Genomic DNA, 15,769 nt, shown 5'->3' on the forward strand with positions numbered 1-15,769 from the left:
CCCGAATGTTTTTTTCGACACCCGAAGTAAACAATACTCGTACGCGTAGTCGGTGCTCATAGCCCCTGAAGTGTTTTTTATTTCCGCCGATAGAAGGCAGCACATCGACCTCGGAGGGATGCTCAATTAGGGGGTCTTGGGTCAGTCCTCTGTTCTCGTCGGCTTCTTGCAGTTGTGCTCTGTGCGTTCTGCTATTAACTCGTGATTTTTTACGTGCATCCTTTAACGGTAATTTACGTAAAGTATGGGTCCTAAAAGGCTTAGTTTTGCCAGTGGTAGTGGTAGTGGTGAGAAAAGGAAGAAGGAAATGCTTTCTTTAGAAATTAAGCAGGAAATTATTGAAAAACATGAGCGTGGCGTCCACGTGAGTGAACTTGCTAAACAGTATGGCCGTAATATGTCGACGATCTCGACAATCCTTAAACAGAAGGAAGCTATTAAAGCAGTGAAACCTTCTAAGGGGATCACCATAATTTCAAAACGCCGTAGCCCTATCATAGAAGAGATGGAACGACTTCTGCTAGTGTGGATAAAGGACAGAGAGATCGTTGGCGACACCATCACCGAGACCGTTATCTGCGAGAAGGCGCACGCCATCTTTACGGACTTGAAGGAGGAGAGCTCTGGGGGTGATGCTGGGGAGAATTCAACCGAGCCTTCCTCAGATGATTTTCTTGGATACCTCTGGTGGGGGGGGTGTCTACTACTCCTCTCTGTTTTTGCACGGGGCCTTGCCTTCAGGCCAAAATGAATTAACCTATCCTCTGCTTCGGTGTTATCTCTCCTCATATGGAGTTTTGAGCTTATATACCCTCCGTTTGAAGGAGACCACTTCCATGGAGTATGGTTCACATCCTTCGTTTCCTGAAGGTTGCCCCCTCTACAGACCAGGATGCCAAGCCACAGATCTTCATCTGACCTTGAAGACAGGTCTCCCGCTCATGTTGGTTTCGGGCAAGAGAGTCAGCGAATCCCATGGTCCACCTTTGATGTCTCATTTAAAGCGTTGGGCAACATAATATTCAACTTTGTACCTGGCTACTCTGATCCCAGATTTGAACCCTTCGGATCAGGAGTTCTTTGTAGCAGAATCAATGATTCAGATCAACAGCTACTATGACAGGGAGGTACTTGAGGTGTTACACGAAGAAAACTACAGGAGCTCGCCACTAAGTGGCAGCACGCTGTTTGGCTTGGATTCACAAGGTCATAGACCAAGCATTGAATTCTTATCCTTCTCCTTGATATAGAGGAGGCTTAGATCTTAAGACGTTAGGGGTAGGAGTATGTCCTTAGCATTTAAGAAGAACATGAAGCGTCAAACTCACACTTCCTGCAAGACGTGACTTTCTCCATTGACCCTGTGGTGGCTACACAATAAATGTTTTAAACACCTCAGGCTCCTTCATGGACAAGTAGCAGATGGTGGAGGGCAGAATTTGACCATGGTTAAATTTGGAATGAATGTTAAAGAATGACTGGATCTTTTTTCTTCCATCCTTTTTGGGGGAACAGCACAGGTACTCTGCAAAGCTGCCCTCTGCTAACTGCAAGCAAAATCATCTCCCTTGTGTAACCTATTAAGGAGTTATAAACATACTTGTTACGTCCCCATACCCCCTGGCTAGTTGGGATTTAGTAACATCCATGGTTGATTCAAAAGACTCCTACATTTTGAGAATTCTTACTTAGACTAGTCACATTGCTAGTATCACACAATCACACATATTGCTCAGGCCGAATCGTGCATTGCACAGAATTTAGCGAGGTGTTAGGGTTTCTTCCTTTTATGTATAGAGCACATAGGGGAAAACCCCTGGTCAAATATCAACCAGTCGGTTCGGACTATCTATAAAAAGCGTAAGGTTTTGTATTTACTGTTGGAACAAATGACATTTGAAAGTAATTTGTATTTTTCCTAAAGATAAAACCTAGAGCTTTTTATAAAGATTGCCTCGCCATCACCTGTCCTCTGATAAATCCTGCCTGCAGTAGAAAGTGACGAGACAACACAGGTGTGTGTGAGCGGGGTAGCCTGCCCCTCTCCCCTCGCTAACTAGCTATAGGGTAGTAACACCTCTTACGGCTAGTCGTCCAGCTTTGCTGAAAGTATAATCCTTATAAATAGTTCTGGGTTTGTATAGTAGGAAAAAATACAAGTTACTTTCAAATTTGTCATTTTGAAATATTTCATGGAGAGAAGTGACTTTTGTTTTCCATTAGAAATATAAGTTTACATAATTAACTATGGGATTTGCCTGCATTGTTTGGTATAGTGTTATTGACTTTATATTGTATTATACATAACATGGTCATACTGAAAAATTATTGAAATTAATTATGAAATGCATGATAGTTTGAGATCGGTTTAGTGCATTGTGACAAGCAATACTGAAGTTCCAGGTCATGTTCATGAGTTAGAACAACATTGTAAAAGTAGTTTAGATGAATTAGCCTACTTAAGTAGTTTTAAAGAGTTGGCTATGTAGATTTTTATCCTTTCTTACAAGGGTAGTTTGTTCCTATGCCTATGTAAACCTTTGGTCCTTTATAATTAGGAATGTCTTCATTGAAGCTAGAACAGGAGTAGAATTTGTTAGTGAGGGAGTTAACGACAGGTGGTAAGAGGATGAGTAGCCCTTCACACTTTACTGTTAAAGACTCCTCATCTTGTCTTTGGCTGCAACGAATACGGACGTTCTGTTGCGTTCTTTGTAAAGGCATTAATCTTTTTCTCTGATGGACGAAATGGTTTGTGAATGGATTCAATTATGGATGTGGGGACGCTTTAACCATTTTATTTGTCATGGTTAGAGCAAAAATGTCTTAGATGCTGGGAATAGTTTGGACGCTGTAACCAGTTTATTCATTATGGTTAAAGCAATAATTTCATAGCTGCTGGGAAAAGTTTGGATGCTGTAAACAGTTCATTCAATTATGGATGTGAAGCAAGAATATCATAAATGCTGGGGAATTTGTGGAAGCTGTAAGCAGTTTATTCGATTATGGTTGAGAAGCAAGAATATCATAAATGCTGGGGAAATTTGTGACGCTGTAACCAGTTTATTCAATTAGGTTGTAAAGCAAGAATATTCGTATCATAAATGCTGGGGAAAGTGTAGACGTTTTAACCAGTTTATTCAATTTTGGTTGTGAAGCAAGAGTATCATAAATGCTGGGGAAAGTGTGGATGTTGTAACCTGCATATATAATTATGGTTGTGCTGTAAGCATATCATAAATGCTGGGGAAAGTGTGGATGCCCTAACCAGTTTATTTGATTATGATTGTGGAGCAAGATAATCTAAATGCTGGGGAAGGTATGGATGCTGTAACCAGTTTATTTAATTATGGTTGTGCCGCAAGAGTATCATAAATGCAGGGGAAATTGCGGATGCTGTAACCAGTTTATTTGATTATGATTGTAAAGCAAGAGTATCATAAATGTTGGGGAAAATATGGACCCTGTAACTAGTTTATGGCTAGACAAGCTCTAGATCCGCTCACTCTGCATTTCTTGTAGTTTACATGGCATGCCTGTTTACAGTCATCCCCATGTATTGTGTGCAGATGAAGGCTTCCATTTGTTGTCAGACTTTTTCTTTGAGGAAGAAAAACCAAGTTAAGTCTTCTCTGATATCATTCGTGGCAATGCCTAAGTTGATGCTGATGAGATGTTTCTTTCCTCGTCGAACTTGTTTAGTCGATAAAGCTCCTATGTATGCACACCTGGCTCAGTTTAAGGGAGTATATTCGAGATTAAGGCAGATCTCTGGTTTGTATTGGCGAGTTTTTCAGGTTCATCAATGCTCTATGGTACAGAGACGGAAAACTGGTGAGAAAAAGATGGATGTAGCAGAAATGAGAATGCTTAGGTCGATGTGTGTAGTGATTAGAAAGGATAGAATTAGGAATGACTACATCAGAGGATCAACAAAGGTTTGGAGATATAAAAAAAGGGCAAGAAGGAAGATTGAGATAGTATGGACATCTACTGAGGAGGGAGGGGGATCATGTGGGGAGGTACACCATGGAAATTGAAGTTAAAGTTAGAAGAAGAAGGGGAAGACCAAAAAGGAGATGGAGGGATTGTGTACAGGAGGACTTGAGGGATAAGGGAATTGGTGAAGCACATGTGCAAGATAGAAATTGATGGAAAAGGCACTTTCGAAACGGCGACCAATGGGAATAAGCCGAAGAAGAAAGAGTGGAGCCTAGGGCTCCCCCAGTGATCGCCGCAAGCTTCCATGCACTGTCTCTCCTGTAGCCCTGCAGATGACATATGATGAATTTGACTTCAGAAAGGCTTGGGATCAACCTAGATGCCTATGCTTTCCCTCCGTTCACCCTTATTCGCCGGGTGATCAACCAAGTGTGGATTACACCAGGCCTCAGGCGTTGATGGCCTTAAGAAGAGTGGTATCTTGATTTGATAGCACTTATAGTCGAGGTCCTGAGATAACTAATTTCATGAAAGCTCTTCTCTGTCAGCTGCCCCTTCAGATACCATCAATCTAAGAAGTCTCTTGCACTTCACAGTTGCAGACTATTCAGCATCTTTTGAGTGAAAGGCATTTAAAGAGAGACAGCATAGATTTCTGGAATGTATGTCGGTCCTCTACAACAGTCTACCAAGGAAATTGTACCATGTTCTGCACTTACGATTGATGCCATAGAAAGGGTACTTCTCCATTTGGAGCATCTCTAGTACAGATCTTGAACTTCTTTGATTCCTACCCATGTTTGAGTTTATGGTAATGAAAAGCAGATGCCGCTGCTAAATCAGATATGAATTTACTATAATTTTGGTTTGAAACTCCCCCATCAAAGATTATGAAACCACAAAGTATTTCATAGTACTGTAACAAAATGGTGTACTATATAGACTAATGAATCAAAAAGTAATAAACTGAAAAAGTCAAACCAGTGCTCTTCCATGGGAATCATCAGATCAGAAAGTCGAAAGAACTGAAGTAAAATGACAGCAACATTGTATATTTATCATATGAGATTGACCCATGGGTTTTTAATGTGACACCATACGCAATAGTTTACTATGGCAAAGAGTGTGACATGATTTTAACCGTAAGACAAATATTGGGAATGTAGTATAGAATTTTATTGAATTTTAATGTTTTTAAGAGTCACATTTTGATATACTGTATAAGATTAAATTTTTATTTGCAATGTAGCAAATTTGTATAAAAAAATTATTGCTCATAATGTATATTTTTTATTATATTCCTTCCAAATTAATTTGGGCCAACTACTGTATGTAATAGCTGATTTCAACTAATAGGGCTGGATAATCCCCCAATCTCATGATAATAATCCTTGTCTTCCTTTGCCAAGAGAATCACCTATTAGTTGAGGTTGTAAATAGCTATTGCTTAGCCCAGAGCACAGTCTTTCTACTGAAGGGTATACCTTCCCTCATCACACGAGTTGCCAATGCTTGTGAGGAGCTTTGAGCAATCCATCCCACCCCTAGGATCTCAGGGCCCTTATTCTCAAGTCTTATGCGTTTCCCATACGTGCCTTTGAAAAAGTTGTCGGGCAGGGATCTCGCTTTCAAACCCAAAAATCGGTGAAGAGAGTAGATGAATTTCATGGTCTGCCTAAGTAATAACCCATGCTGAGAGTTGGAAGGAGGTCATAAGTTTTGTACCTTAGTTTGCAGCCAAAATCCGGACCCTGTCGATACACAAGTCCAGGTTCAAGACCTTCTTCATCCTCAATGCCAGTGTTTTTCAACCTTTTTGTGCCCATGGCCCATATTTGGCAATAGAATTTTAATATAGTTTTTTATTTTCTTTAATTTTTTTTTTAAGAAAACTTTTATTAGTTTTACATTATCATTTACAGAAATATTTCTTTAGAGCACTTCTTTAATTTACATTTCTATTACTGGAAGGAAATGTTGAACACTCCATTATTTGCATAATTGAATATTATGGATTATAATGATAACTCAAAATACTTTTTCACTTATGATAATAGCCACTGGCGTGCTTTTAATTAACAGTATTCTAAGTAAATTTAGGACATTGAAATAAAAACTAAGATTCCACTTTTTTACTTATGATGTTAAGGACTGGCGTGCATTTATAGTACAGTGGAACCTCTACATCCGAATGTATCTACATCCGAATTTTCCAACATCTGAAGTAAAATTCGAGCAAATTTTTGACTCTACACCCGAATTTTATTTCGACACATGAAGTAAGCAATTTTCGTCGTATGGTTGTATCCGAATTTTTCGACACGCGAAGTACAATTCGAACACGTTCCGACTCTACACCCGAATGTTTTTTTCGACACCCGAAGTAAACAATACTCGTACGCGTAGTCGGTGCTCATAGCCCCTGAAGTGTTTTTTATTTCCGCCGATAGAAGGCAGCACATCGACCTCGGAGGGATGCTCAATTAGGGGGTCTTGGGTCAGTCCTCTGTTCTCGTCGGCTTCTTGCAGTTGTGCTCTGTGCGTTCTGCTATTAACTCGTGATTTTTTACGTGCATCCTTTAACGGTAATTTACGTAAAGTATGGGTCCTAAAAGGCTTAGTTTTGCCAGTGGTAGTGGTAGTGGTGAGAAAAGGAAGAAGGAAATGCTTTCTTTAGAAATTAAGCAGGAAATTATTGAAAAACATGAGCGTGGCGTCCACGTGAGTGAACTTGCTAAACAGTATGGCCGTAATATGTCGACGATCTCGACAATCCTTAAACAGAAGGAAGCTATTAAAGCAGTGAAACCTTCTAAGGGGATCACCATAATTTCAAAACGCCGTAGCCCTATCATAGAAGAGATGGAACGACTTCTGCTAGTGTGGATAAAGGACAGAGAGATCGTTGGCGACACCATCACCGAGACCGTTATCTGCGAGAAGGCGCACGCCATCTTTACGGACTTGAAGGAGGAGAGCTCTGGGGGTGATGCTGGGGAGAATTCAACCGAGCCTTCCTCAGATGATTTCAAGGCATCTCGTGGCTGGTTCGAGAAATTTAAGAAACGGTCTGGGATTCATTCAGTTGTTTGCCACGGAGAGGCTGCTAGTGCGGACACAAAGGCTGCAGCTGACTTTGTCAAGAACTTTGAAAAGATCGTGCAGGAAGAAGGCCACGTAGAGCAGCAGGTGTTTAATTGTGATGAAACCGGGCTGTTTTGGAAGATGCCGCCGAGTCGAACCTACATCACTGCCGAAGAGAAGAAATTACCTGGGCATAAGCCAATGAAGGATCGGTTGACTCTTGCCCTATGTGCCAACGCTAGCAGGGACTTTAAAGTCAAGCCCTTACTGGTTTACCATTCAGCGAACCCTAGGGCCTTTAAAGCACACAACGTCGATAAGGATCAGCTTCATGTTTTCTGGCGATCCAACTCGAAGGCCTGGGTCACTAGGCAATTCTTTGTGCAATGGGTTAACCAAGTTTTCGGCCCTTCTGTGAAGAAGTATCTTCATGAACAGAAATTGCCTTTAAAGTGCCTGCTATGCCTTGACAATGCACCCGCTCACCCCCCCCCCCCCCCGGACTTGAAGATGATATCTTCGATGAATTCAAGTTCATAAAGGTGCTGTATCATCCACCGAATACCACCTCTATCCTCCAGCCCATGGACTAGCAAGTCATCTCTAATTTTAAGAAGCTGTACACTAAGCACTTATTTAAGCAGTGCTTTAATGTCACGCAAAGCACCAACTTAACTTTGCGTGAATTTTGGAGGGGCCACTTCAACATCGTGCACTGCTTGAAGATCATAGATCAGGCTTGGGTGGGATTAACTCGACGGACCCTCAATTCTGCCTGGAAGAAGCTGTGGCCTGATGCAGTTTCTCCCCGAGATTTCGAGGGTTTTGACCCCGAACCTGATCCCGTGGTCGGTGCAGCGGAAGCCGTAGAGGAAATCGTCTCCCTTGGCAAGTCCATGGGTCTGGAGGTCAACGCAGATGACGTTACGGAACTCGTCGCCGAACATCACGACGAACTTACCACGGATGAGCTCAAGGAACTCCATGCTATGTCGTAGCACATGAGTGATGACGAGGAAGGGAGCGAGGAGGTAGAACATGTGTTAGGTTCGGCGCAAATAAAAGAGGTGTTAGGAAAATATCAAGACGTGGTCGACTTCATCGACAAATACCATCCAAAGAAATTGCAGATTTGTCGTCTAGTTTCTCAATTCGATGATGTTTGCCTAACTCACTTTCGAAACATTCTGAAAAGCTGTACCAAGCAATTATCTATCGATAATTTCTTTAAAAAACTGCGAAGCGAACTCGTGATGAAGAGGATGTAAGTGATTCGAAGAAACCGGCAAAGAGTGAAGCGGAAGAAAGTGAAACAAAGAAAACGGAAAAGAGTGAAGCGAAAGAAATTCAGTCAATTTTAAATGTACGTAATCATCAAAAAGAAAAAAAGAAAATGTAAAAAAAAATATAAAATATAAAAATAAAAAAAAATAAGCTAAGTTATGTTAAAGTTCACTTAGTGTAAGTTAGAATAAGTTACGGTAGTGTACGTTTATCGTAGTTAACCTCTCTACCTCCTCGCCGCCCGTCCGTCTCCTCTCTGCGTAGCAAGACTAACAACACCTGCGCTGGAGTTTCTAAGGTAAAGTGACGCTAAAAACCTGTTTCTTATTTATCATTTTTTGCTAATTCTTCTTATTTACATGTCTATTCTTCTTATTTACATGTCTATTATCTAATTTAGTGTTCATTATTCTCGTGGGAAAATTATGTGTAGTATAGGTTTTTGGGCTCAACCACAGATTAATCATATTTCAATGTATTCTTATGGGAAAATTCGTTTCGACATCCGAACAATTTCTACATCTGAAGTTGGTTCAGGAATGGATTAAATTTTATGTAGAGGTACCACTGTAAATAGAATTTATCTATTTGTATTGTAATAAAAACTATTACACTTGTACAGTAATTATAGAAATAAAAGTAATAGTACTTTATTGTTGTCATATAAAATGCTGCATTTGATAGCTAGTGTGATGGTTGTGCTTGCTTTTTAACTGCGTTCATTAATTTGTGGGACAGTTTTAGATAATGCACATCTTATATCATGCTCCACCTCCAAGCAATATCTTGTTTTTGTTTTTATTTGTAATAAGTCAGAAAACCTGGATTTACACAGGCAAATAGAGGTAAAATGTAGAAGGGCTTTTAGTCCAAGCTTCCCAATTTTTGGATATGATACACTTGCGTGTAACCAGAATTCCTGTATAGAATGTTCTTTAGAAAAAAAAAAATACTTGATACTTGAACTTCATTTCTAGAAATTCATCTTGGTCAGATTCGGGAATAATATCTGGTTTGGCATTAAAAGGGTTTGTCCCAAATGAATGATCTATTTCTTCAAGATCAGGAAAGTACAGTACTGTACATGGAAAATTCTTGGCACAAATTACGAAGGTGACAGATTGGAAGCAAGATTTTGTTTCTTCTTCTCTTCCTTCAGCCACTTTACAAAGCTTCTCTAACATAGCAAAATTACCGGAGCTAACTTTCGTAGACCAGTTCTTCATTTTAGCAACAAAAGCACGCAGTGTTTTAACAAAGTGAATTACTGTTGTGTCTTTACCCTGAAGCTTTAGATTGATTTTGTTAAGATGGTCAAATATGTCAGCTAAATAGGCTAAATGTGGTTCCCAAAGTGTATCATAGAAAAAATTAGGCTCCTTATCTTGCATATCCAACCTTATCTTAATCTTTAGCTCTTCTCTAAGTTCAAAAACTCTGTTCAGGACATATGCCCCTGGATAGCTGTTGAACTTTAGTGTAGAAAAGCAGTTGATGCTCGTAATCTAAATCTTTGCACGAGGGTTTGAAAAGATGAGTGTTCACAGGCATAGATTTTATATTAATTGACTATCTTTATAGCATCTAAGATGGCTTCAATTTCCCTATGGAGTGTTCTAGATGTAATTGCCTGTTGATCGATCATGCATTGAGTCACTGTAACCTCAGGAGCAATCTCTCTAATTAGATGCAAAACACAATTTTGAACCTGACATGGCAGGTGCCCCTCCCTATCAGTACACACTGCACACATCATTATTACAGTATTATTATTATTACTACTAGCCAAGCTGGACTCTCATAGTTAAAGTTGATTTCATTGTTGATGTGGAATTTTACTCTTAAATACGCTATTTAGTATGAACTTATGTTAATAAGATGTAAGGTTGATATCGTTTTGTAACATTTATTATCAAACACTGTATTTAGGGCTATAAATATGCTTAAAAAGACAATAGATTTGATACATTTTGTAGTGCTTGACTCGCAGACTTTAAACAGCTTCGCAGATACAGAAAATTTATTTTTGAAAAAAAGCGACCGCAAAAATGGGGAATCGTATCATCCGAACACGCATAATTCGTGACTACTGTATATGTATATACATACATTCATACATTCTCTCTCTCTCTCTCTCTCTCTCTCTCTCTCTCTCTCTCTCTCTCTCTCTCTCTCTCTCTCTCTCTCTCTCTCTCTCTCTCTCTCTCTCTCTCTCTCTCTCTCTCTCTCTCTCTCTCTCTCTCTCATTGTTTTAAATATGCTCGTGTTATGGCCCTCTTCAGAATGCGCCAGGGCCCACGTTGAAAACCACTGCTCTACGAGAAGTGTCGAGTAGTAATCAAGAGGAGATACTTCAGTGTCTCATGAGGACTCTGCAGTATAACCTGAAGAATAGTTGACTCTTGAGTGTCAACAACTTCTAGCAAAACCAATAGAGGAATTGAAGAACAAACTTTATGGGTTCCTGAGACAATTCGTAGAGCGTACACTTTAGCTGCTGAGAGGGTCGAGGTACCAGCTCGAACAAGAGCGCACAAAGTATAGGGTATAGATCCTATCTTAGCCATCAAGAAGAATCTTGCAGTCAGCTTGGTGATGAAAGCATGAGTTTGGAAGTACATAACCTTTACTGGTTTCTATTTAAAGGAGTACAGTATACCTAAAAGTTCTTCAACACTTTAGTTCTTTGGCCAGTGTTGGCTGCTCTGGTATTTGTGTAGCCATTTCAGTTCCCATACAATAGGAAGACTTTTCTATGATATTTCAATATGATTTTGGATGAAAGTTAGAATGACTAGCTTTCCTGTTGCTTTTTTCTTTATTCCCAATTGGGGTGAAGTGGTTTTATCACTACATAGTGGATCAAACATAATGTTCATAAGCTATGTTTTGAGCATCATTGTTGCTAAACTAGATCTATTAGAAGTAGTTCTCCCCTATCCTCTCTTCGTGAGGTCGAGAGTGGTGGAATGAATACCAAACCCACAGGCCCGCATTCGTTAGGTATGTCAATCCCCACTGCATCAAAGGAGAGAAAGATAAAGGCCAAGCCCTGTTAGCCTACACATTCCTATATGGACAGATTTGTGGGTTTGCTAAAGTAATATCCTTCGCTCCTGTATGGGATCTAGGAAACGGGCATATTCCAGGGAAAAGAAAAGAAATTACCAGTTCAGTTTTAGGAGCACTTACTAACCATCAGGTGAGTTTTCCTATTTTAATGGACAAAAGGTTTGTATACACATAGGAGCAAATAGCAAATTTTAAAAGTAATTTTTATTTTCTTTAGATATACAAATCTGAGTCCTAAAGTTGAACCTCCCACCTCAACCACCTCTCTCAGTCCTTAGTTGAAGGTCAAAAGTGAAGACACTTCCACAGGAAAGTGGAAAGAGCTCATCACCTGTCGTTAATTACCTTGTTAATGAATTCGTCGGCCATTCCAGCTCTGCTAAAAACATTCTATATTTCAAAGGACCTAGGTTTGTATGGCTTGGAAAGATACAAATTACCTTTAGGATTTGATATATTTATTGTTGGTAATGCACTACGTTCTCTGGTGGGTTGTTGGCGTATGCTGTAGTGCTGTACAGTATTTTTCATTTGTATCTCACGGTTAAAACTTGCCGGTAACAGTTAAATTTGAATCTTGATTTTATTTCTTTTTTTTTCTTGTATTTGTGGTTAAAGTTAATTGTCTTCCCCAATTCTATCTCTTTCTCTCTCCCCCCAAGCCACCACGACCTCATCTTCCTCCACCTCTCCTGGGAATGGAGGCTCAGGGAGTACCAAAGGTAATGGTGATGTCCCCCGACAGCATTGCAGCCTGTCTCCAGCTTAAGTCCTGAATGCTATCCCTGTGTCCCTCTTTTCTCCCTGTGAATGTCGCAGTGTCGAACCGTCACTTAACGATTAATGTAATCCCAGCATTTCCCCTTGCGCACCTCTCCACTCGGATTATGTGCTCTTGACGCAAAACTAGCGCCCTCTGGTGCTCTTGACTAATAAGAAAGTAATGCCTTAGTTGTACTATTTGTTAAATTGAAAATTTTTTCAGGTATGATATTTTGAGGTACTGTTTGCCCGTCTCGTCATAACAATCCTTTCTTGGGTAGTCTAGGTATCCGAACAACTGTTGCTGCATGAAGGTTCATAGCAGTATGCTTGGAAAGGTCTTAACTGCATGTTTGCACATTTATATTATTTACTGTTCTTGTACAATAACTGCATGGTTCATTAGAGTATATGGTAATACTTGGTGAATGTTATGTATATGTATTGATAAATTTGAGGTAAATCTTATGTAAATATTTTTATTCGTTTACCTAGACAGTGACTTGGGTTTAATTACATTGTGAGATTTATGTACTGGCTAGTGAGATGCAAGGTAAATGAAACTAAGATATATAGTGTTTTGATTTCCGTTTTAATCTTGTCTATTTTGATGTAAATTACTGTGAAAACTATTTTAAAGCATGTAATAATGATTCTAGAATAGCAATCAAGGTTTCAACAGATTCATCTTGGAAGATTAGCAACTGTTGCACAGTAGAAGTCTCGTTATTTGGCTTCCTTACTGCTGAACCCATATAGAAAAATTTTGATCCCTTATAGTTCTTAAAAATTTTTTGGCAATCAACTATAAGGAATTGCTATCAGCAAATATGAATCCCAATGCCAAAATACTGTTACCACTGTTTATTCTTATCAGTTTTAAGATTCCAAGCATAAAATCATATATAACTCCATCCCAGAACAATACCAAGAAAAATATTAGTAGTAGCGTCCCTACACTGCCAGATCTTAACTTGTGATATATGACCACAGGTAACACTGCCATGCGCACTGATGTTATGAGCAAAGTGATGTGTTACCTTGGTCCAATTCAAGCAGTTATTTTTTAGGTACTGTACAAGAAGTTGTCAATCTAGTCACAAATCCTAAGAAAAAACTGTTTCTCCAGACAGCTTACATTCTGTACATCAGGATCTTGGAAGTAACAAAAAAGGAAATTTTGTAGGGGTCCACCTGTCTATATTTTGCAGATTTATGACTACACTAATAAACTCAAATAATTAATAATTAGGTTGAGAAATATAAAAATTAACTTGTGTAAATCCTTAAAGTGTGAGCATACTAGGAATTAATCACACTGCTACAAAATGATAAGTTACTTTAGACAATAGCATTTAGGAGTAGTGTATAAGGGATGTGTTTGGCAATCACAAACTTCCGGTTTGCTTAACAAGCTTTATTTTTTAAGCTGATCTGTAATGTATAGAGGCCCTTCCATTGATGTGCAGGAGGAATACTAATCCAAATGAAACTTGAGAGTTCTGTCATAAAGTCTAAACAATAGATATTGATAGTTTGAAGGAAGGGCCAGGCAGTGGCTGCTGGTAACTCCACAGGCAGATTGATATGCTCTCCAAAAACCTCCATCCCTAACTTACAAGGATGGTGAGTATTCCGATACTACTAAGACTACCAAACTTATCTCCTTATTGTATCCATTCACAGAATGTCCCATTCAAGGATAGCACCCAACCTTGGCTTTCAGGGGACAGTTTGAAAATTTCTCTTAAGGGGACTGTCCTCCGTGGTGTTTTGACATAACTTTCAGAAATCGAAAATCGTTTTATTGCTTCTATGTATGCGTAAACATATCGTACATGCTCCCCAGAAGTTTCAGCCAATTATTTTCACAAATAATGAAGATATAACAGTCTAAATGATGACGTCATCCTTACTGTGTCATTTGCATGACTGAGTTTGACAAAATCGTGTTTGTGTGTTATTTTTGCATATTTATAGCGAATTTTCACTTTTGTTTCGAGATATCGTACGTCTGGCAGAAATGGAAGGCATTAGTAGAGTGCAGTTATCATTATTATTATTATTATTTGTCAAGCTTCAACCCCAGTTGGAAAAGCAAGATGCTATAAGCCCAGGGGCTCCAAGAGGGAAAATAGCCCAGCGAGGAAAGGAAACAAGGAAAAAAATTAATTGTTTTAAAAACTGCAACAATATTAAAACAAATATTTCCTATATAAACTATAAAAACTTTAACAAAATAAGAGGAGGAGAAACAAGAGGGAACAGTGTGCCCGAGTGTACCCTCAAGCAAGAACAGAAGCCAAAGTTTCCTAAGATGTATAGAAGTTATAATGCATGCGTTTGTTTACTTGAAGTTCGTATGTACATTGTGTTTTCACAACGTCCTCGGGAACTTTATAGCAAGGCCAATCTTACCTAAGGTCATAAAAAGAACAAATAGTCAATAATTTTTACAAACAATGAAGATATAGCGGTCTTTAAATGATGACGTCATCCTTACTGCGTCGTCTGCATGACTGAGTTTGACAGACTCGTAGTTCTCTCTCTCTCTGTCTCTCTGTCTGTCTGTCTCTCTCTCTCTCTCTCTCTCTCTCTCTCTCGAATTATCCATTTATACAAATACTATAATAACAATGTTCAACTCTCATAGAATCAAATAATGGTTGATCTCTCTCTCTCTCTCTCTCCTCTCTCTCTCTCTCTCTCTCTCTCTCTCTCTCTCTCTCTCTCTCTCTCTCTCTCGAAATATCGTACCTTGGGCAGAAATAAAAGGCATTGGTAGAGGGGAGGTAAATGAAAACTACCAGCTACAAGAACATCAGCAAAGTTTCCAAAGACATTTAGAAATTATAATGCATGTGTTTATTTACTTGAAGTTCGTATGTAGATTGTGCTTTCACAACATCCTCTGGAATTTTATAGCAATGCCAATGTTACGTAAGGTGATAGAAAGAACAAAAAGTAAGTGGAGAACAAGAAAAAAGAACCAAGAAAGAGGGAAACATGAATGAGAGTACAAAGCTGAAACCTGCTAACTAAAACACTGGCAACAATGAGAGATCGCTGGCAACTCGAACATAGGAATAGTAAACTGAGGGTTCAAATACCTCGTTTGGGGTGCTTTTATACATACATACATATACCAAGGTACTTCCCCCAATTTGGGGGGGGGGGGTAGCCGACATCAACAAATGAAACAAAACAAAAAGGAAAAGTTATCATAATAATATCCTCTTGATTTCTTTAAGAAAAGAAGCGAAAATTTGTTGCAAATCTTTGGAGCTCATAACTCTAAAACATACTTATTCACACTTAGGTACATTTTTCTCACTTATTTGTTGTTCGATATTAGAGAGAAAGATATCATTGAAAAGAAGAATAAAAATCCCACAATTCTGTCAGGCAAAATTTTGATTTTCTTTTTATATTTTTTTTTCAGGATTATTTTCCATCTAGACGAGAGAAAAAAAAATAAAAATTCATTTAAAAAAAAAAAAACAGAAAGGAAAGTCAAAATTCTGTCTGACAGAATTGTTCGGTTGATAGAGTAGTTTTTATGGTATAAGTTTTAATACAATTTGTATTATAGTTGTGGGGAAAAATGTACCTAAATTTTTTTTTC

General features: G+C 38.9%; 1 protein-coding gene across 10 annotated transcripts in view; it reads left to right on the forward strand.

Annotated features, from left to right (window-relative positions):
- Bap111 (Brahma associated protein 111kD) overlaps nt 1-15,769 on the forward strand; it is a 204,230-nt gene that overhangs the window by 82,747 nt on the left and 105,714 nt on the right. For 8 of the 10 annotated variants that reach the window (XM_068393572.1, XM_068393574.1, XM_068393576.1 and 5 more), the window contains one exon: nt 12,045-12,104. The exons of the other annotated variants lie outside the window; for them this stretch is intronic. In XM_068393572.1, coding sequence (XP_068249673.1) covers nt 12,045-12,104 — 60 coding nt within the window. The remainder of the gene's footprint in view (nt 1-12,044; nt 12,105-15,769) is intronic. 10 annotated transcript variants of the gene reach the window in all.

This window comes from Palaemon carinicauda, chromosome 19 (genome assembly GCF_036898095.1).
Source record: "Palaemon carinicauda isolate YSFRI2023 chromosome 19, ASM3689809v2, whole genome shotgun sequence".
Taxonomy (NCBI): Eukaryota; Metazoa; Arthropoda; class Malacostraca; order Decapoda; family Palaemonidae; genus Palaemon; species Palaemon carinicauda.